Source organism: Polypterus senegalus, chromosome 9 (assembly GCF_016835505.1).
Source record: "Polypterus senegalus isolate Bchr_013 chromosome 9, ASM1683550v1, whole genome shotgun sequence".
In the NCBI taxonomy this organism is placed as follows: Eukaryota; Metazoa; Chordata; class Cladistia; order Polypteriformes; family Polypteridae; genus Polypterus; species Polypterus senegalus.
Genome location: NC_053162.1, coordinates 70,372,105 through 70,396,139, shown reverse-complemented (window position 1 = coordinate 70,396,139; position 24,035 = coordinate 70,372,105). Strand labels below are relative to the sequence as shown.

At 39.5% G+C, this 24,035-nt stretch overlaps 2 protein-coding genes across 9 annotated transcripts in view; one reads left to right on the top strand and one right to left on the bottom strand.

The window, feature by feature from the left end:
• lrrc29 (leucine rich repeat containing 29) overlaps window positions 1–650 on the bottom strand; it is a 102,250-nt gene extending 101,600 nt beyond the window's left edge. For 3 of the 4 annotated variants that reach the window (XM_039763226.1, XM_039763224.1, XM_039763227.1), the window contains exon 1: window positions 290–650. In XM_039763226.1, the coding sequence (XP_039619160.1) occupies window positions 290–316 (27 nt within the window). In that variant the 5' untranslated portion in view covers window positions 317–650. The remainder of the gene's footprint in view (window positions 1–289) is intronic. The other variant, XM_039763225.1, reaches the window with a different exon arrangement.
• LOC120535398 (cyclic nucleotide-gated cation channel beta-1-like) overlaps window positions 1–24,035 on the top strand; it is a 109,058-nt gene that overhangs the window by 33,893 nt on the left and 51,130 nt on the right. For 3 of the 5 annotated variants that reach the window (XM_039763219.1, XM_039763217.1, XM_039763220.1), the window contains exons 2-3: window positions 19,585–19,881; window positions 20,573–20,741. In XM_039763219.1, coding sequence (XP_039619153.1) covers window positions 19,659–19,881; window positions 20,573–20,741 — 392 coding nt within the window. In that variant the 5' untranslated portion in view covers window positions 19,585–19,658. Of the gene's footprint in view, window positions 1–14,501; window positions 14,712–19,584; window positions 19,882–20,572; window positions 20,742–24,035 lie in introns of those variants that run through there. The other 2 variants (XM_039763218.1, XM_039763221.1) reach the window with 2 other exon arrangements.

Sequence of the window (24,035 nt, the reverse complement as noted above, 5' to 3'; positions counted from 1 at the left end):
CTGTGACACAAGTCAGTAAATCACTTAAACTGGCAGTGCGCTATTTATTGAATTTTGTAAATGAATTTGTTTTAAATGAATTGTAAACATAAAATTAATGTACAAGAACATTTAACGTACCGTGTATATTATACATACAGTAGTCCAAGACTCGCGCTTAAAAGTCTGTGTGACTTAGAGTAATGAGATAATTTGGTCTTTTTAAGTAATGTTATGCCCTCCTAAACATTAAAGCAAGCGTTTAAATGTGAAAGTCGTCAGATGACTTGTATTGTAAAATTTACAGTACCTCTATTGGTAGGTCAGGAGTCTCCATGACAAGGTTCTAAGCGCAAACACAGCTCAATTCACGAAGCTCTCAGGTGCGGATATGAAGGACGCAGTCGTGATTTACAACCGCGACTGCAAATAACAAACGCGTCCGGCAGTCGACAAGGTCATGCTGGCAGGGGTTGACAGCGCATTCCTCCCCATACTCGTACAAAACCATGCAGTACCAAACTGGGTTAAGTCGGTTTCTCCATCCGTTGAAATAGGGCAAGTTGCAGTTTTTTCACCCCTCGCGACACCTCCTCCTCTCTCTCTCTTTTCTTTCTCCAGGTGCACCCTGCTTAGGCTGAGGAAACGGGTTTGGCGTGTTGCACTCTGGGAGTTGTAGTTTTCTTTCTGTCAAACTAAGGCGCACGTTCCGTTACCAACGCTATACAGTACTCCATTATCTCCAACCCTTTAGTTCAGCTCCGAGTTAAGTAATACTGGATGCTCGGTGGGAGGCAGCCCAGTTAATCACGGAGCGCCCTCGTGCAACACCCACGCTCACTTATATGGAGTTATTGCTTAAATTGCATCTCATATCGTTTAAAATAATGACAAAATATATTAGCCAGAATTGTTCATGACCCGTCTTTAGTCCAACGCTGTCGGTGCTACGTTGCGCTGAAAATGAATAACCGAGCTGTAAAATGAATGGGAGGAAGCACAGAAAGTACGTTAACAGCATTACACGTTAGCAGAAGGAAATGAGTATCTTTCGCGCAAAGAAGTGAAGATGTCGCTATTTCGGCCCATATAGTCAAGTACGGACAACATCTCAGAGACCTGGAGCTCCAAGTAGGTGGAGTCGACTCCAATGGGCGTTCCAAGTATGTGTAAGTGACTCCAATGGGCGCCAAAAGTGTTCAACTGCAGAACTCCACCCAGTTACTCTGTGGTTGCCGTTAGGGTAGTGGGAGGGTTATCTATCTGAGTCAAGCAATACAACGGTGTCCTTTAAGTGAGCTCCACCTCCTTAGCGCTCCTTGTGTCAACCGGGAAGAAGTCCAAAACGACCGCTTGACAAAGAAAAGTCAGAAACTCTATACGAAGTCGGGACTATACCGTGTGCTTTCATTGTTTTTATATTGTTTACACTTGAAATAATTCATCCATCCATTATCAAACCCGTTATATCCTAACTACAGGGCCACGGGGGGTCTGCTGGAGCCAATCCCAGCCAACACAGGGCGCAAGGCAGGAAATAAACCCTGGGCATGGCGCCAGCTCACCACAACTTGAAATAATACTTTTCAATATTCCGTTGCATCCGAACTGTTTCATATGAACAGTATATTCACATTACAGTATTAATCTGTCACGTTGTTTGAAACAAGCACTTCTAACTTTAAAATGTCTAATATAAATTGTGTTAAAATATGGCGCACTTGGTTGAATTCGTTTTGTATTTAATTTTGGAGTAAATGGCATTATCTCTTAAGTTATTGTTATTTGTTTAACTGAACTGCACGCTATAGTAATGTGCTGTTTTTGAAAATAAAATAAAATGTATGTACTCTATATAAAAATATGGAACACATGATCACATTTAAGGAATAAAAATAGTAAAAGCCGAGGAATTACAATTCTGAACAAGATATACAGTAATCAGGGCTCAAATACATCTGTCATATTGTTTACTCTTCGGATTAGCACTTAGGGCGATATCTGTGACAGAATCGAACGAGTTTTGATTTTTATTCACGCCTCACCTTACTTATCAAGATCAAGATAGTAATCCGTAAATAATTCATAGACGTTACAGTTAGATAAGAGCTATGCAGTGCCTGCCGTGATCATTACCAGGAAAAGCAGTTTCAGAAAATGAGATGACATACAGCGCCTTCAGAAAGTATTCGGACCCCATCACTTTTTTCACATTTTGTTAGGTTGCAGCCTCGTACTAAAATCGTCGAAATATTTTTTTTTTTCTCCTCATTAAACAACACTCAATATGACAGAATGACAAAGTGAAAACAGAATTTTATGTATTTTTAAAAATTCCTAAAAAATATATAAAAAAATGAAATATCGTTGATGTCAGTGGTAGCGCAGTGCCTCGAAGTTAAGAGACCTGGTTTTGCTTCACGGGTCCTCCCTGCGAGGAGTTTGCATGTTCTCCCCGTGTCTGCGTGGGTTTCCTCCGGGTACTCCGGTTTGCTCCCACAGTCCAAAGACATGCAGGTTAGGTGCACTGGCGATTCTAAATTGTCCCTAGTGTCTGATTGGTGTGTGGGTGTGTGCGTCCTGCGGTGGGCTGGCGCAGGATATGGCGGGTTGGACATGATTAGGAAGGGCATACGCCTATATGAGGTAACACAGTTGACAGATAGTGTGTATCAGAGTAAAAACTAAGCCATGATATTAAAGGAACTGCCTGCAGTTCTTAGAGACATGCTGGACTGTGTCAAGGCACAGATTGGGGAGAACTACAAAAATTCCTGTAGTACTGAAGGTTGCCAAGAACACGGTGGCCTCAATAATTCTTTAATGAAATAAACTTGGAACAAACACAACTCTTCCTAGAGCTGGCTGCCCAGCCAAACTAAGCAATTGGGGCCCAGGGAAGAAAGGCCTTTGTAAGAGAGGTGTCCAAAAAGCTGCAGAGAACCCTTGTGTGGAGATGGGATAAACGTCCAGAAAGACAATCACCATTACAACACTCCACTAATTTGGGCTTTATGGCAAAGTGGCAAGACAACTTATGAATGCCTTTGGAGTTTGCAAAAATGACTCTCAGACTGCAAGAAACAAGATTCTCTGGTCTGATGAAACCAAGAGGTAAATAACCTGGCCTTAATTCCAAGTGTCATGCGTGGAGGAAACCATACACCGCACATTACCTGTGAAATACAATTCCACCATGCTGTGGTTTATTTTTCACATGCAAGAACTGGGAGACTAGTTGGGTTAAGGGATAGCTGAACTGCTCAAAGTGTAGAGATGTCCTTAATGAAAATCTGCTCTAGAGTGCTCAGGGCCACAGAGTGGCTTGAAGGTTCATTTTCCAGCTGGACAATCAGCCTAAGGACAAAGAAAAGACCCATGAGTTGCAATGTCCTTGATTGAACCAGCCAGAGCGCGGACTTGAACCCACTCAAACATCCCTGGAGAGACCTGATAACAGCTGTCCAACCTGATGGAGCTAGAGAGAATCTGCAGAGAACAATAGCACAACATCCTCAAATCCAGGTGTGTGAAGCTTGTCATGTAATATCCAAGAAGACACCAAAGTTGCTATAGTGAAGTACTGAGTAAAGAGTCGGGATACTTGTGTTGTTGTGAGATTTCAATTTTTTATTTTTCATAAAGTTTCAGAAATTTCTAAAATGTTTTTGCTTTGACATTCTGGGATATTGAAAGTTCCTTAATTGGGGGAGGAGGGGATTTTAGCATAAGACTGCAATTTAACAAAATATTAAAACTAAAGGGGCCTGAATTCTTTCTGAAGGCACAGTATATATATATACAGTATATATATATATATATATATATATATATATATATATATATATATATATATATATATATATATATATATATATATATATACGTCCTATATATTGTATATATATATATATGTACCCTATATATATATATATGTATATATATATGTATATATATATATATATATATCCCATATATAACACACAGTGGAACCTTGATATATCCTTAATTCGTTCCAGACCCTTGAACTTATACCAAATCCTACGTATACCAAACAAATTTTCCCATAAGAAATAATGGGAAAATGATTAATCCGTTCCCATGAAAAAAAAATCCTATTGCTATTGGCATATTATACATTGATGGGGTTGTATAAAATAATTTAAACACTGCTTAATACTAAAATATATAAATACAAAAGCAATTAGATGAAATAAATGAAAATTTTACCTCACTTTACTTTTTAATAACATCTTTGTTTTTCACAATCGTAGATACCGTCGTTCTCGGCAAACGGTATGCAACAGCCATGTCCCGGATACGCATGCCACCTTCATACTTTTCAACAATCAATTCAAATTTACATGAAAAAAACACAAAATCACGTTGTGACGATGCAGGTTTGCTGTATGCTCCCATCTGCTGCCGGGGAGCCCTTGAACCCTACACCGTCTGTAATGTGCCTCACTGCTAACCTCATCGGTAAAGCAAGGGGATGGTGAAAAAGTGCAAAGTGCTTTTATTAAAACAATTAACAAACCAAGGTGTTCAAATTAAAGTGCAGTCTCCAAAGTTCCAAAAAATAATCCATAAAAGCAGAAATGAAACGTGGAGGTTAAAAACAATAGAAAAAAGTCTTCTTAAAAACATCGAAGTTAAAATACAGCAGGAAGCATTCTTTAAAAAAAACAAGAAGCCCGGTGCCTTTTTACCTGGCGCCATGGCTTCTTTCTTTTTACTCCCCTTCAAGCCAACTCACGCTTCTGTTTATCAAGATAAGCAGCCCTCTCTCTCTCACTCACTCACCCTCTCGTCCGTTCTTTCTTTTAAGTCCCCTTTAAGCCAACTCGCGCTTCTGTTTATAAAGATATGCAGCCCCAGGAACAATCATGAATGCGGACGGTCCTCACAAGTGCACTTTGGTGAGAAACGCCCACATTGCGAATCGCCCTGACAACCTTCAGCCACATAACCACCACGCCCCCTCACCAAGCTGCGAGCGCGGTGATTATTTATTTTAAAGCTGGACTTTGACAGGAGCTGTGGACCCGCTATATCACACACGTGAAAGTTCAAAGAGAGTTATAGCGCGGGTTGTTCACTGAATGCTAGCAACTGGCGCACTAACGCTCGTGGGCAGTCGTGGCTTTGTCTCGAGAGAGGTAAACAAGGTTAGCACACGAGTCGTATTCCAAACAAAGGTCGTATACCAAGCAAAAATTTTATGTCCAAAGCAGACGTATACCAAGGTACCACTGTATATATATATATATATATATATTGTCAGGGATGCCAGGGGCAACGACCCGGCCGGAACGCCGTGAGGGACCGGATGTGGGTCTGCGCCCACCCTGGATCACGTGGGGCCGCCATCCTGGTTGCTTTGGGGCCACGGGTTGAGGGCATGGAAGCCCCACCCTGTAGGGGCCCGAGGTCACCGCCAGGAGGCGCCCAAATGCCTTGGGGACTTTTAACCTCAGCACTTCCGCCACACCAGGAAGTGCTGGGGGGAAGATTTAAGAGGACACCCGGAGAGCTGCCGGGAGAATAGCCGGCACTTCCGCCACGCTGGGGCGTGGCCAACAAAGGAGTTTCGGGAATCACCTGGAGCTCATCCGGGAGGATATAAAAGTGGCCGTCTCCCTTCATTCAGGGCTGCAGTCGGGTGGAGGAAGGAGACGGCCCGAAGAAAGGCATTGTGAGGCCAGGACAGTGGTGTGAAAAACTATTTGCCCCCTTCCTGATTTCTTATTCTTTTGCATGTTTGTCACACAAAATGTTTCTGATCATCAAACACATTTAACCATTAGTCAAATATAACACAAGTAAACACAAAATGCAGTTTTTAAATGATGGTTTTTATTATTTATTGAGAAAAAAAAATCCAATTTTGCTGGTGTATATATACAGTGGTGTGAAAAACTATTTGCCCCCTTCCTGATTTCTTATTCTTTTGCATGTTTGTCACACAAAATGTTTATGATCAACACACGCATTTAACCATTAGTCAAATATAACACAAGTAAACACAAAATGCAGTTTTTAAATGATGTTTTTTATTATTTAGGGAGAAAAAAATCCAAACCTACATGGCCCTGTGTGAAAAAGTAATTGCCCCTGAACCTAATAACTGGTTGGGCCACCCTTAGCAGCAATAACTGCAATCAAGCATGTGCGATAACTTGCAATGAGTCTTTTACAGCGCTCTGGAGGAATTTTGGCCCACTCATCTTTGCAGAATTGTTGTAATTCAGCTTTATTTGAGGGTTTTCTAGCATGAACCGCCTTTTTAAGGTCATGCCATAGCATCTCAATTGGATTCAGATCAGGACTTTGACTAGGCCACTCCAAAGTCTTCATTTTGTTTTTCTTCAGCCATTCAGAGGTGGATTTGCTGGTGTGTTTTGGGACATTGTCCTGTTGCAGCACCCAAGATCGCTTCAGCTTGAGTTGACGAACAGATGGCGGACATTCTCCTTCAGGATTTTTGGTAGACAGTAGAATTCATGGTTCCATCTATCACAGCAAGCCTTCCAGGTCCTGAAGCAGCAAAACAACCCCAGACCATCACACTACCACCACCATATTTTACTGTTGGTATGATGTTCTTTTTCTGAAATGCTGTGTTCCTTTTACGCCAGATGTAACGGGACATTTGCCTTCCAAAAAGTTCAACTTTTGTCTCATCAGTCCACAAGGTATTTTCCCAAAAGTCTTGGCAATCATTGAGATGTTTTTTAACAAAATTGAGACGAGCCCTAATGTTCTTTTTGCTTAACAGTGGTTTGCGTCTTGGAAATCTGCCATGCAGGCCGTTTTTGCCCAGTCTCTTTCTTATGGTGGAGTCGTGAACACTGACCTTAATTGAGGCAAGTGAGGCCTGCAGTTCTTTAGACGTTGTCCTGGGGTCTTTGTGACCTCTCGGATGAGTCGTCTCTGTGCTCTTGGGGTAATTTTGGTCGGCCGGCCACTCCTGGGAAGGTTCACCACTGTTCCATGTTTTTGCCATTTGTGGATAATGGCTCTCACTGTGGTTCGCTGGAGTCCCAAAGCTTTAGAAATGGCTTTATAACCTTTACCAGACTGATAGATCTCAATTACTTCTGTTCTCATTTGTTCCTGAATTTCTTTGGATCTTGGCATGATGTCTAGCTTTTGAGGTGCTTTTGGTCTACTTCTCTGTGTCAGGCAGCTCCTATTTAAGTGATTTCTTGATTGAAACAGGTGTGGCAGTAATCAGGCCTGGGGGTGGCTACGGAAATTGAACTCAGGTGTGATACACCACAGTTAGGTTATTTTTGAACTAGGGGGCAATTACTTTTTCACACAGGGCCATGTAGGTTTGGATTTTTTCTCCCTAAATAATAAAAACCATCATTTAAAAACTGCATTTTGTGTTTACTTGTGTTATATTTGACTAATGGTTAAATGTGTTTGATGATCAGAAACATTTTGTGTGACAAACATGCAAAAGAATAAGAAATCAGGAAGGGGGCAAATAGTTTTTCACACCACTGTATATACAGTATATACACACACACACATATATTGTCTTGGACATTACAGTTACTGTACATTTGTCTGCTTCCTGATTTCCAGTATTTGCAAATTTTTGACATTTAAATGCAGGCAGCATTTACTTAAAGCCATTGTAGTTAAAGGTTCACAACAATCTATTAAGTGTAAGGAGCCTTTTCACACTGTGTCAGTTGGCGTTGGGAAACATTGCTTGTTCAAAATATGACATAATTTAGATTTTGGCTGTTGTCAAAAATATATATATATCAGAAAAAAAGAGAAAATAGATGGATTAAAGAAAAAACTGCCCCTCACGTACAATACACGTTACATGTCCAGCCTTCGCAATTGGATGCCATTTTTACTTGTGTATTTACAGGCGTTTTCTCTTTATCTAATACAATAGTGATATTTCTACAATGGTCCTGTGTTTAGTGTTGCTACATCATGGCTTCAAGCATCAGGTTTCAAGGCTTCACTCTGTTATGGTCTATGTGGAGCCTGTGCTCTGTTCTCATGACCACCTGCAGTTTGTCAGGGTACCCCAGACCTCTCATAAACCTACATGTTTGGTAATCTGTGACCAAATTGGCCAGATCCTCTAAGGCTTAGTTGAATTGAATGGGTAGCATCTATAAACTGCCATCTTCAGGTCTCTGCACAGATGTTCTTTAGGGTTTAAGTCTGGGCTTTGGCAGGGGCATTCAAGAGCTACCTGAGCATTATCTTGGCTGTTTGTGTCAGGTCATTATCATGTTGAAAGGTGAATTGTTGTCCCAGTCTAGGTCGTGTGCACTCTAGAGCAGGTTTTCTTCAAGGACCTGTCTGTATTTGATCACATTCATCCTTCTCTCCGTTCTGACCAGTTTCACCACTGAGGAGCACCACATGCCATATTGCTGCCACCACCACACTTCACCCCAGGTATGGTATTAAGCAGGTGATAAGTGTTATCTGGTCTTTGCTAGACATAGTGCTTGAAGTTCAATTTTTAATTCTTCAGACCAGAAAATATTTTTCCTCAAGTTCTCAGTGTCTTTTTAATGAAACTTAGAAAACTCTTAAGTTGGCTGTCATATGTCTTTCATCCTGAGAGGCTTCAGTTTAGGAACTCTGCCATACATGTCTGATTGATGGTGTGCTGCTGAAATGGTTATCCTTCCCATAGCAGGTTGGATAATGGATTGTTGGATGGATGACCAGATGGGGGTTGGATGGCCTTTTGGCCTTAACCCTTAGAGGTTTATTTTCTCCTGTATCTCGTCAGCTGGGATTTTTATTTTCTTCCCCACCTTGGCCAACTGATCACAACATTTGTTATTAAGTTCACTTTTAGCATTTTTTACAATAGACATCAACTATTGGATTTCGATTCTAGCTTATTTGTATTCACTATGATTAAGAAAGACTTTACCACTTTGATCATTTTCATTTTTGTTTGACAAATTGTAAAGCACTTTGAGCTACACATCCGTATGAAATGTGCAGTATAAACAAGTGATGCTGTTGTTTTTGTACTTGAGTTCATTGTGTTTCAGACAGCAGATACAAACAAATCATGACGTGAAATTTATCTGCAAAAAATCCACACATCATTTTAATTAAGACTGTATAATAACAGTCTAAAAAGCTTAGAGGAGGAGAAATTATTACCAAAGTGGAACTGGTGAAGAAAAAGAAAAAAGCTGCTAAATTCAGGTTCTTGACTTTTTTGCATCATTGTTGTTTTACTTATCTTACACATTACTTATAAAATAAATATTATTAAAACTACCCGATCCAAGAGGTTCAACATTTAGTTAGCAATCAAACAACTTAAAAAGAAATGCAGTTTGTGTGAAGAACAGACCTCTTTTAATGCAAGGATGAAATTGTTTCTATCCTTTGGCAGGCTTGGCCAGTAGAGGGCGCTTAAAGATTAATTACAGGAGCTTGTGAGTCTTTATTGTTAAGAGTTTGCAGGCTGCTACCCAAAGCTGGGCTGCATTACAATTGTACAGACACATGCACATATACAGGACATATGGATAGATACAGATAGACAATCCCAATTCCCAAAAAAGTTGGGACAATATAGAAGATACTGTATTAATAAAAATAAAAAGGAGTGATTTGTAAATTTATGTTGACTTGTGTTCAGACAACACCAGTATAAAGACAATGTATTTCATGTTTTACCTAACAAACGGCATTGTTTTCTGAAGATACACATTTATTTTGAACTTGATTGCTGTCACGTGTTCTGAAAAAGTTTGAGCAGGGGTAGTTTAGCACTAATAACAATATGACAATGTGAAATAACAAGGTGACATGAAACAGGTGAGGAAGTCACATTCTAGTATATAAGGAGCCTCCAAAACAAAGTGTAGTCCTTCAAGAGCAATGGGTGGGGGCTTGACAATTTGCAAACAGCAATTTGGGAACAACATTCCCCAAAGGCAAACCGGTAGACTTTTGGACATTTCCCTCTCAACAGTGCACAATGTAATTAAAATGTTCAAGAAATCTGCTCAAATAAGGCCAAAAACCACTTCTGAATATGTGGGACCTCCGATCCCACTGACATCACTGACGTAAAATCTGTCATGTGCTAATAATGGATATCATGACATGCGCTTGGAAATGCTTCAGAAAACCTTTGTCTGTTAACACCTTTCACCACTGAATCCACAGATGCAAGTTAAAGCTTTACAATGCAGAGCAGAAGCCACACATGAACATTGTCCAGAAGTTAGCACTGATGTCTCAAAGCTCCGTCTCATCTGAGATGGAATGTAGCACAGTGGAATCGTGTTTTATGGGCAAACAAGTCAACTTGTCAAAGTAGTTTTGGGAAAAAAAAAAAAAAAAACAACTCTGGTTGACCATCCAAGCTGTTGTCAGTACCTGTCATGGGGTGGTCGTGTCAGTGCCCATGGCAGAGGTAACCTGGACTCCTGTGATGGCACCACTAACGCAGCAGGACATGTACAAATTCTGGAGCAAAATATGCTGCCATCCAGATGACACAAACTGCATTCTGCCCAGGTTACAAGGGCATGGCTGTGTAAGCAAAGAGCACGGGTACGAGACTGGCCTGCCTGGCTGATTAAGAATGTGTGGTACATTATGAGATGCAAATGACACCAACAAGCTGTACAATTGTACAGCCAACGACCTGCAGAATGGAGGAAGGTTCAAGTTGCTAAACTGTCTTCAGTGTTCAAACATTTATTAGACAGTCAGTCAGTCATTATCCAACTCGCTATATCCTAACATAGGGTCACGGGGGGTCTGCTGGAGCCAATCCCAATCAACATAGAGTGCAAGGCAGGAAGAAATCCCGGGCAGAGTGCCAGCTCACCACAGGGCACACACACACACACCAGGATCGCCAATACACCTAACCTGCATGTCTTTGAACTGTGGGAGGAAACCCACGCAGACATGGGGAGAACATGCAAATTCCACACATGGAGGACCCCGGAAGCGAACCCAGGTCTCCTTACTGCAAGGCAGCAGCGCTACCCACTGCGCCACCGTGCTGCCCCAAACATTTATGGAGTGTTCTTAAAAGAAATGGTGTAGTTACACAGTGGTAAACACCCATCTGTCCCATATGTTTAGAGTGTGTTGCAGCTGTCAGAGTGTATATTTTCAAAAAACAATTCAATTCACAGGGTGAAACATCAAATAATGTGATGCTGTAGTGTTTTTAATACAGCAAAGAGAGAACAGAACTTACAAATCACTGCATTTTTTATTAGCATTTTCCATACTTTTCCAACTTTATTGCAATTGAGATAGATAAAGATATTTAGATAGACTAGCCAGAGCCTGCTCAATCCAAAATAAATTGTGGACTCTTTGTTTAGCACTTAAGTGCAGAAACATCAGCCGACTGAAATGATTCTAACTGCGCTCTGCATTACCTACACCATCACTCACTCGTGACACACTCGTCCAAGGCTGTCATTCTCAATACGCCCATTCAAAGGCATTTGAGGGTCCTAATAAAATTCACTGACTGTCACACAGGGGCAAATAGCTCATGGTATGACTGCAGGGTCTCAAATATGGGTCCTGGGGGGCTCACTGTGCTCTCTTTATGCAGTAGCTATTTGTTATTTATTTAAATGATTTATTTCTGCGGAGATCACCAGAACGTTTCATGGACTCAAATGAGACTAGTACTCTCTCTCTATCAATCTTTTTAATTGCCTATATTTTATCTATTATGTTTTCCATTGTTAGATCTTAGTGTGTGTTCGTCTGTTGCCTCATTAGTTATAGGCTTCTTAACAGAAGCTTTAATATTCAATGCGTTTTATTACTTCATACAGGTTATAGATGGTGCATCGACAACACTGAATACGTCCTTCTGCTAGTACTGTCACTCAGACATTATTAATCTGCTTATATTATATAGACAGATGCATACATGTTGATGTAGAAATATAGAGTTAGTGCCCTGACAGGCTTACTGAGGGTCAAACAATGAACCAGATATGATTACTGATCTGGCAGCTTTGCAATTTACAGCTCACATTGCTTGCATTTCCTCTTTCGATCGCATCACCAAAATCAAAATAACCAATCAGATTGCTCAGAGGGTCAGGACACACACATACAGATCTAAGCATTTTATTATATAATAGATTGCCTTAACCACCATACCACTGCCTGCCTGCATTGAGCCATTTCTTCATGGTATTTTTAGACTGACTGAATCAAACTTAGATATTATATTTTGAGGAAATATATGTATTGATGCTGTGTAGTTTGGCAGGATTTGGTCTGAAGCAGTGACAAGCTAACATTAGTAAACAGGCCTCTACACTACCATTTATTTCTTTGGCCTGCACTTTTATCCAAAGCAGCTTAGAAGTCAGTGTATGTGTTTGCCTCCCTTATGAGCAATGGCAGGTCAGAGGGACAGACTGTGTCACTGGTGGAGACCAAGATGACAATTTGTGTTTCACAGTTCCACATCTTAGCCACCACTACACTGCTCTACAGAAACTGCCTAGTGTTGCCACACAAGTAAATCTGGCCCAAACATATTGTGTTCTAAGTAACAATACATATATAGAGTACATATCAATTATTAAATAAGGCACTACAAAAATGCTTGATTTATTATTATGTAGCAGAACTAACCATTTCAAACAATACTAAAAATTGACATTCATTGTGGATATATCAGCTGCAGATGGGCACACGAGTTAAACCACAAAGTTAAGGGCCCATGTCCACTGGGTGGGATGTGAATGTGCAGCCCTGTATTGTGTGGGCTTTCTGCGCAGGTATTTGGCTTCTTTACTGCACCTGCCTCAAGGATGACATCGAACTCCGTGGATTAAGGGTGTTAAGTGAAGACAACAGAAAACAGATGCTGGCTGGAGTTTAGTGAATTAAAATGAGGATCATTATTTAGAGAGGTAATATTAAATGGTTTTCATTTTTATTTTCCTGAAATAATAAGTAATTTTAAGGAGCTTTATATAAGCAGCTCAGGACACCTGCCGTTTTTCTTGCTCTCTGCACATTCCAGAGAGTTTAACATTTACAAGTATGCTATAATTTCAAAAACAGGTTAATAATAATTCTTTGTATTTATATAGCACTTTTCTCACTACTCAAAGCACTCAGTAATTGCAGGTTAAGGGCCTTGCTCAAGGGCCCAACAGAGCAGAGTCCCTATTGACATTTATGGGATTCAAACCGGCAACCTTCCGATTCCCAGTGCAGATCCTTAGCCTCAGAGCCACCTCCACCTAGAGGTTAGCACCTCTTCATTTCTGCTGTTAGCATGATTTGATTAGATTTCTCTTCATGTACCTACACCCCAATGTCCTGACACCTGCCAGTATCTAAAGAGTAAGCATTTAGGAGGCTTCCTGAACCCAAACTGCTTTCTTGTTGTCATCATTACCAGACTGAGAAAACTCAGTAGATCCATCATTTATCAAACCCTCTTTGTCCACACGAGGGCCATAGGTAACAATGCCAATCCTGGGCAGAAGCCAACCTTGCATAGAGTGCCAATCCATCACAGGGCACAGTCTCACACACACTAACACTTCTTAATAGCTTAAGGCACATGTCTTTGGGAAGTGTAAAGAAAATGGAGTGTGAAAAGAAAAAAACTCACACAGAGACACAGTAAGAACATACAGACTCATACAGACCATGGGCAGACCTCGGACTGCAGCCCAGTCACAAAGAACCTGCGAGGTGGCATTGACACACACATCTGCATTGACTGTATGTTTAAGGCTATAAGATAGATGCCCATGTCATTAGGACACATGAAGTTAAGAAAAAGAAAACAAAAGATAAGGATTTATATTAGATTTTATGTTTGTGATATGAGTCACATTTTTGCCTCCTTGTTTGGCTTTTCAGTTCATACTAAACTTGACTCTTCAAAAGTGATCACTGTTGTCCATTTTCTTACTAGCTATTTGAGGAGAAAGATGAAGCAGTGAGAAAGAAAGTAATGTGCTTAATAAAGGGATTTTGGTGTCTGTGGTCAAAAGGCACATCTTTTAAAAAGAGAAGCTAATTTTTACAACTGATTTTGGGGTTAAAGAACCAAAGAGCTGTTTCTGATACCCCACTCTGAAATCTATCTATCTATCTATCTATCTATCTATCTATCTATCTATCTATCTATCTATCTATCTATCTATCTATCTATCTATCTATCTATCTATCTATCTATCTATCTATCTATCTATCTATCTATCTATCTATCTATCTATCTATCTTAACTAGGAACAGCTCCGCAAATGAACCTCTACAATCATTAGATATAAAACCTGTGCAACAAGTCCTTTTACTTTCATTTTGTCTTTGTTAAATTTTTTTGTGGAGGCTTATTTACAATCTCTAATATTCAAGAATCTACAGTATACTCCATAGTACCAGAATAAATTCAACGATGATTCCCTCAAAAGGCTTCCACTGTTCATAATCTCCATCACTTTCCCCAGTGACATTGCTGCTCCTGTAGGCTTCCTCAAGTACCTAGCAACCGCTTGCGTATCCTAGCAACTACTGGTCCTTTGCCTGGTGACACAGCACCCGGGATGTGACAGCTGCATGTGCCTCTTGAACAGGACTTGCGAAATCAGTTTACATTTCTGATGGCTTGGCTGATGGTTTGTCCAGTAAGAGAAAAGTACTTCTGAAATAAAGAGTGGAAGAAGACATGTAACATACATCATCACGTAAGTGGAGCATTGTATGTTTAGACTAGCAATATTAATAAGTAATGCATAGGACATGCAACAATGTCTTTAAGTGTAAAAAGGGATTTATTGACCATTTACATGGGTGGTAGTGATAGATATATAGACAGATAGGAAAAGTGCTGTATGAAGTTAGATTTATAGATAGATAGAATTATGATGTCAGTTTCAGGATGACATCCTCAGAACTGCTTTTAGTGACAGTTTATTGTATTTTATTGTTACTAATACAAATTGTGGTGTATTGCATGAATCAACATGTTGCTTTAACATTTTGTGAAAGTGTGACTGTGTTATTTTGCACAACGTCTTTGTGGGGCGTCTTCCATTGAGTCATTTGTAAATATATGGGTTATTCTTAATTTGCATATTTGAAACAGTCTCCCCCTCCATTTATTTCCTGTTTCAGAAAATTACCTTGAATTTAAAAAAAAGCTATTAGTTGTGTATTTAAGCTTATTTTTTTTACCAAATGTTCATTACAGGGCTCTTTTCATTTATTAAAGAAAATCACTTTGTAGAGACTCGTTTAGAAAGTGTTCAGATGACACCCTTGAATGGGCGCCAGTGGGAGTATTCTGTCTTTTTATTGTCGTGAATCACATTTCAGTGCTTTTTCTACACAAGCAATGTAAATCATCTTTCAAGAAGTAAAAAATCCTTTGGGGAAAATAATTGACTTGATTTATGTAATGATAACCATTTTGCAATATGAATTTCGTATTAATATTGAATATGTATGTAAAGACTTCACATGAAATATCCCCCATTGGTTATCTTTCTCATACTTGTAACTCAGTGAGTGAATGTCTTTCCTGTGCTAGCCCAGGATGTTACACTTGTTTGCAAATATTTGTACAGACTGAGCACCTGCAGGTTAAAATTAAAACACCTTGCCAGGCCCACTTGGTGCGCTGACAGCAGGAACTGAACTTGCAATCTTGTGGTCTGAAGTTCAAAGCCTTAGCCTCTATCTACATTTCATGTGTTTTTAGAAATGGTCATTTTGATCAAAACAAAATGGAAACTTCTTTAACTATAACTAGCTCTGGTATGCAGTGTGATATGACATACTGAACATAACAGAAGATGGTTTTAGTTGGGAGACTGAATCTTTTTGTCAAAACCAAGGAACAGGCATGCAGTTAAACAATCTTATAATAACAAATGTTGGCTTATTTTTTATCAGTTCAGACATTTGCTTAATTTATTGTTATTTCACTCTCTATGTACTTTTACTGGTCAGGTTTGCAATGGCAACATGCTGAGTTAGACAGGCCAGGTCACTTTGTCCTCCTGCTCTTCCTCAGGAACTGACAGATGCTCCCCAGCCAGCTGAGATTTTAAATCCCTTCAGATTATCCCACGTCTGCTCTCCCTGTGGGCTTTGCCTGGTACACTCTTGCTGGCATAGCCCAAGGGACTTTTAACTGTAAACATTGAATTTTAAGTGTTAGACTTTATAAAAGCCTCCTCAATTGCACATCCTGATGCTACATGTGATGTCAAAGGTTGCCTAACATCTTATTCTATGGCCAGGAGAAGTATGTTGAAGATATTCGGTCCACCCCAGGACTATTCAGTACTAACCAGCCAAGTCCCAGTCTGGTAAGCCTCAAGGTTGCCAATCACCACCTCTAATCCTCTAAGTGACCCTCAGCTACGCCAGCCTGTGCATGAAGTCTATCTATAAAAGAGGACTGTGCTTCTGCACTCAAAAGGAATGTTCATGGTAGAGAGGCAATATACAAAATGAATTTTATTTTGTATATCAATGATTTGCAAAAAGTAGTCTCGGCCTTTCCAATTTCTTGTCTTATATGACCATTAGAACATCCAATCACAGGCTCAACATGTGCTGCTAGTGGAATTGGCACAAAATGTGGAATGTCTTGCATGCACGTGTAGGTGTGGTTGGCTTTTTCTTCCCTGGGCAATTCTTTGCGTCACTTAAAAATAAGAAAGATGCTGGTCCAGGTTATCAAATGGAAATGTACTAAAATAAATCCTCATTGTTTTACAAGCTTCATCCTAGGAAATTGGGAGCAGCGGGTTCCAACATCACAGGAGGCTGGCTGCACAGTACTTTGGTCAGACAGTTTCATTAGATGAGCTCTTGGGAAAGGGGAAACAACAGTTTGCATAGGGCAGCGGTTCTCAAACTTTCGTATTTAGCGCCCCCTTTTCTACCTGGAATAATTCTGTGCCCCCTGCATAATACAAGATAGATGAGAATAACCTATGATACAACTAACAAAGGTATGATACTCCTGCGGTGTCGCGGTATCCTATCATTTTTACTTCCATTAGATTTGCATGTGTTCGGCTAACTTCGATCAAATATTTGCAATTTTTTTTTAAAGTGCTTTACTAACTGCTAAAATGCCCTGTGTGGTTTTTGGTAGTAATTCTAATCCCAAAAACAAAGAATAAATTATTAATTTTTATTTAATTATTTTTTTTATGTAAAGAAACGATTAAATATGTTTTAATTATTAAAAATCTCGTAAATGAGGACACCGATGAAGTCAATCTGCGCGAGCTGAACGTACCGCTGTTAGTTGCCTCATGAAAATAACCCAATACGCAGTAAATTATTTAACTCAATGTGGCAATATTGGCTATGCTGTCAATGTGGTGCAGTCGCGCCGCATTATCACCTGATCTACTGTTACCCGAATGTTCGCAGCAGATACCAATACGTCTCGAACATTCTGGATTGAAAATACGCGACTATAGAAGCAGCAGCAGCGGCGCCGCTCGTCATAGAAACAAACTCCAAATAGAAAAGGAGCTCAGAGTGTCGATCTGGAATATCAAACCAAACCTGGACAGGCTCTGTACTTTAAAGCAGGCACACATTAGTCGTTAGATCTATGCCTTAGAAATGTTTTATTTTAATTTTAGTTATAATGCATTCGTTGTTATTATATGCTTGCAAATTTAAATTTGAAATAAAAATGTAAAAAATTAATTTTGATGTTTTGTTCATGTATTCGACGCCTCCCTTGTACAGCTTCAACCCCACAGTTTGAGAACCGCTGGCATAGGGGAACCGCTTCTTCAAATAATTCCATTCATTGTCATCTTTTTTGGCTTCATTAACGAAGCAGTCAGTCTCAAAGCGAAGTGTCATCTGATGAATCATGTTGTGTCATAGTAGTAGCTCCATAACTAGGGTCTCCCAGATAGTGATGTTGATCTGACATATTGTATGGTTGACCCTGAGGATTTTTTTTAACTTGGACTGCCTAGCCTGGGTTCCCTGACCACAGCTTGGTTGGAAGTAGAGGATGTAGTGACAGAAAATGGGAAAAAAGCAAGAAAATGAGTCAATCCTCAGAATCGCCACACTTCAGGATGGAAAGAGACAAGTCCTTCTTTTGGGTAAATGGATTGGATTTATGTTTACATGTACGACTTACAATCACTCCCACAGGGTGATAATTATAGCCACATATTATAAATTAAACATGACTTTCCTTGAGTAGCATTAGGAGGAACACCATTCCTGGTGCGGGTTTCCTGCAGAGTGGCTGCTATACTGTACACTGGAGAGTCATAAGGAATACTGTTCATGGGAAACTTGAGGAAGCGACCTTGAAAGCCTTCATAATCTGTATTATTGTGTGTTTTTCTGCCATCCTGTGATGTTATTCTATGTTTCACAGTCAAAGACACTTTCTTGTTGCAGCACATCAGTGGTCATGCATCAGCTGTTGATGCATCAAACATTGGCTCATGTAAAAGCCAAGCATTGCAGTAATAATTTTTCTAGACTTTTGTGACCAGTGAGATTGTCTCCTCATGGACAGAGTGAATTATTCGGGAATTTTTTTTTTCAGGTGGCAGAGATTAACACACACTAACAAGAAATTTTAGCCTTGAATCAAGCAGGGGTTAGTTGATCAGTCTAATGAGAATCCATTGTCAAGTGAGTTAACTCAGTGAGATGAAATTTTATTACAACCAGATTTCTGAATTGTTTTTGCAAGAGTGTGTTATAATCTGTTTGAAATCTTGCTGGTTCACTGTGACACTATATTTTTCTATTAAAGTCATTTTTCTTCTTATTATTATATTTTGGTGAAATTGTGCCACTATTTTGTTGTTGATTTCCTGTCATGATTGCCATCATTTTGGATGACTTTTGTGACAGGAACTACCATTGTGTTGTTTACTGTGGCCTCTGTTGATAATGACGTATCTCAGTGGAATACGGTATGTCCGTGCTGAAAATTATCTTCCAGTTTATCAGTGCTGAAAATAATTTTATTGAAATGAGTTATTGTTGTACATGAAATTGTAGTATAATGTAGAAAATCTTTCTTTGTACTGTGCCACATAACATCCATTCATGCAATGTACAACCACATATATATATATCTATGGTCCCACAATGTTATTACAGAGTTCAGGAATCCTGATATGAGAACATTACATAGCAGACTTAACTGCTTCCCACAGGCAACGACTATATTTCATGTCTCTTGTATACAAAGCGATTTCACTGCCAGTGTTGTACTGTACCTTCTTTTGTTATTTAAAAATGAAATTTCCTGGTTTACAAATAAAAAGTTTACAATATAACAGTGTATGTTTCAACTTGTAGGCAGCAGTACCCAATCTCGTGTATCGTGTGTCTCTAGAGCGTTGTGACGTTATCTCTCTGTATTTAGTAAAAACACTATGGTATTCCATATAGCTTTGATAAGTACTGCATATAATGGTGTTCTCATAATGACTTATTTTGTCCTATTTATTTATTCATTGTATTGTTAAAACCTACGCTATTCTATATTTCAGTGTTGTTTCTCAGTTGTTTTCTGATTCTAATATTATTATTTCTCAGCTGTGACAACATGAAACATTGCCTTATACTGCTCTCCAGACATCACTGCCACAACAGCATGAGCTGCCTGCAAGATGTCTAAGCCAAAGCCAGACCTGGAGTTAAACCATCTAGTACGTGAATCCTCTTCACAGCCTTCCAGTCCTAAGCTCTCTACGGCCAACAATACATCACATCTCCCCAACGTTCCCAACTTCAGCCCGTCCAGTGGCAATCAGTTTCCACTTCAAAGCCAGATGTCAGGTGTGGTCAACCCCAGCTTTTCTAAGGAAGAGGGTCCCAACAACTGGCCTAGAGGTGAGTATTTAATGAAATACCTGCACTTGTCTTTATTTGTACATGTGTTCATACAAGTCTTTTCCATGTCATCACTAAAAACACTTATTCAAGACAGATTCTATAAAACTGTAGACAATGTGTCTAGATTTAGGCAGTCTATGCAAGGCTTCATACTATTGAGAGCTGACAGAGATTTTTGTCAGCGGAGTGGAAGATTTCTCACTCAGAAAATGAAATCCCTCACTTTTGGGAATAACTCTTTGTTTTTGAGCTCTCTATACTAAATTTGCCCCTAAGCTTACACCATAAGCAATGAGTGAGGAGCAAAATCCACCTTGCACTGGAGATCTAGGGCTCTCAGCGGAACCAAAAATTGAAACTCAGATATTTCATTTTGGCAGTATGTGTTCATCCAAATATATTTGAATCGAGGTTAAAAATTTGTACTAAACTAATTTTAGTTCTCACCAACAATAAAAAAAATATTTTTGATTTGACAGAAAACCAACCAAAAATGTAAATAGGCCATCCCTGCCATTGATGTATTAACATGCACCAGTATCTGGAATTATGTGAAGCTGAATGGAAATATTTAAAATATAAATTTTCTATTAACTGGAAAATAGTTGGCTTCTTTGTTTAATGTGTTTTTGCTTAATTGATATCTTTAATAAAGATTTGATAAAAAAAACTGTACTTTGCTTTCTAGGGAATTCTAAAGTGGGCCCTCACCCTGCTGTTAATGTAGAAGATGTTGATTCTGATGTAGACAACAGCAGCACCAATAGATCTCAGCCAGTTCCCCGTGCCCTCACACCAGCTTCATCTTACAAGAGCAAGACACTGACTGTGCCAGGGGTTCCTATCTCGATTCGAAGGTAAGGCCTCATAATGAGCCAAATTAAAGTTAAAATTGAGTTTGTACATGATGTGGATCTGTTGTTTATAGCTCAGCTCCTATAACCTTAAGGAATTACCATTCTCAGGAAATCGCACTTACGCTGTATAGTATGACAATGTGATCTGGGGCCTCATTTAAAATGCCATGTGTAGAATTCACACTAAAACATGGCATACAGACAAAACTGGAAATGTGCGTACACACAAAAAAATTCAGATGCATAAAACTGTGCATAAGCAATGTTCCATGCACTTCCTTTTTATAAATCCCAAACAATGTGAATTTTAATAGTAAATGTAAAGTATTACACATAGGAAGTAAAAATATTAGGTTTGAATACACAATGGGCGGTCGAAAAATCGAGAGTACACCTTATGAGAAGGATTTAGGAGTCATAGTGGACTCCAAGCTATCAACTTCCAAACAGTGTTCAGAAGCCATTAAGAAGGCTAACAGAATGTTAGGTTATATAGCACGATCTGTGGAGTACAAGTCCAAGGAGGTTATGCTCAACCTTTATAATGCACTGGTGAGGCCTCATCTTGAGTACTGTGTGCAGTTTTGGTCTCCAGGCTACAAAAAGGACATAGCAGCACTAGAAAAGGTCCAGAGAAGAGCGACTAGGCTGATTCCAGGTCTACAGGGGTTGAATTATGAGGAAAGATTAAAAGAGCTGAGCCTTTACAGTTTAAGCAAAAGAAGATTAAGAGGTGACATGATTGAAGTGTTTAAAATTATGAAGGGAATTAGTACAGTGGATCGAGACTTGTATTTTAAAATGAGCTCATCAAGAACACGGGGACACAGTTGGAAACTTGTTAAGGGTAAATTTCGCACAAACATTAGGAAGTTTTTCTTTACACAAAGAACGATAGACACTTGGAATAAGTTACCAAGTAGTGTGGTAGACAGTAAGACATTAGGGACTTTCAAAACTCGACTTGATGTTTTCTTGGAGGAAGCAAGTGGATAGGACTGGCGAGCTTTGTTGGGCTGAATGGCCTGTTCTCGTCTAGATTGTTCTAATTCTAAATTCTAATTCTAATGCACATGCACTGCACCTACAGCCCCACCCCGACTCCTCCCAGATTTTGCATATTTGAATATGCAAATCAATATTAATAGTCCCTTCCATTCAGTGTTTTGTTAAACAATAATGGCAAAAGCATGTGGAAAAAAGAAGAATTTTACCAAATGTGAAGTGGAGGCAAGCAAAAACATACTTTTTGGTGGCTTAAGCAGAGGTATAAGCAACAAAAGGAAACTGATGACGTGGCACTCAAAAGTTCAAATTCAGAAAGTCGCACACTGCCCGAAATAAAAAAGAAATGGTCAGATGTCAAAATCAACATGAAAAGGCAAGTGAATGTCAAACGGAAGCTTATTAAGGCCACAGAAAAAAAAAAAAGATAGGGACACAGTGAAGAAAAAAAAGGTCTATGTTGAGATTAAAGTGGAAATGTCAACTTTATTCTTGAAATTTCTACTTTAATCTCATAGTTTATTTTGTCATTAAAGTAGAACGTCATAAACTTCATCATAAAATCGATGTTTAATTTACTAGAGTTCCTCAAACCCCATTGTAACTAAAGTAGCACAAGAAATGTTTTGTATTCTATGTGTTCCCTGACCCAGACATTAAGCTCTCCATGCTTCTTAAATGGGCTTTCTCTTATGTTAATGGGAGTGCACAGGCAGTGATCACCACACAGAATACATTACATTCATTATATTACAACTCTCTGAACATTTTAGAATTATAAGATACATACTTCATAATATTTTCATGATAAAATTTTAAATTTTAAATGTATTAAAGCATATATTGAACATGTCGGGGCATGATGGTGCAGCGGTAGTGATGAGATGGTGCCCTGTCCAGGAATTGGTCCTGCCTCCTGCAAGATGTTTGCTGCGACACACATGACCCTGGATGGAACAATTTATTGTAGCAGTACTGTGTCTGTCAAACGTACCAACCCCCAATTCCTGTCCTACTGTTTTCTTTCCCCACGTAACCAATCACCACACAATAAGCCTCTGTAATAAATGTAATATCAGCTGTAAGCTTAAAACGCAGAGCCTTCAAAACTTTTAAGGAACACTGGGAAATCTTCATTATACATATTTAATTATTCCATCCATCTATCCATCCAGGGTCACACAAGTCCCAGCAAGCACAGACCGCAAGGCAGGAACAATAGCTTGATGGGGTGCCAGCTTATCAATACCGCTGTGCCACCATGCCCCTACATGTTTAACTATTAACAGTATACATTATTTAAATGAAGTTAACAATTTATCTGTAAAATGTAATAAATATACTTGAATGCATTTAATCATACAAATTATAACAGCACACTGCTCCAAAAAGAGAGCTGTTGAAAATGCAAATCGACTTAGAAGACAGTCATAATCATCTGTAAATACACACTCCCTTCTATTGAACTGAATTGAATTCCTTTATTGTCATTGTATGGTACAATACACAATATGAAAGCCAGGACGCCTATTTGACACTGGGACCAGGGGAACATCCATGGGATGCACACTACATCCCCCGGAACACGTGGTGGCAGCCCTCCTGGGTTAAAATGGGGCCACAATCATGGAACACCCGAGTTCAGTCCTGTTGGGCTCCCTGAGCCCGTGTGGATTGTGATGTAGCCACACCCAGAAGTGCAGCCTAAAGTAGATCAATGAGCACCTGGAGCACTGGACAAAGCTGCCTGGGAGGAGTGGAGGAAGAAGAGTGTGTTTTTCTTTTAGTGTGTTTTGGGGACTGTGTAGGCCCTGTGGGACACGGGGAAGACGTGCTCCACGGCTGAAGACAAAAATAAAATCTTTTGTTTCATTTTTACGTACTTCCGTTGTCAGTCTGTGTAGGGTCGACTCCTTTATTAGCACCTTTGCCATAAGCATAAGTACAATATACATGTAAATATAGTGCTTATAGGGCAAATGATTCATAAAGTACCTCAGGTTGTGCAATATTACAATTGTAGTGCAAGTTTGCAGTGAGGTAGTTATAATTATAAGTACAGCTAGTTCTACCGGGAGCACTTGATGAAACTATTTATGATCTTTGAGATCTATGCAGGAAAGGCTCTGAAAATTTTAGCCATTTGAGAGAAGTTCAAATAGACTGTGGCATGGATGAGTGGAATCTATGCAGATACTGGTGGCTTTCCTGAGGCGGCATGTACTATAAATGTTCCTCAGGACTAGAAGCTGCGTCCTAGCAATCCTCTGCGTTCTCAACACTGTAGAG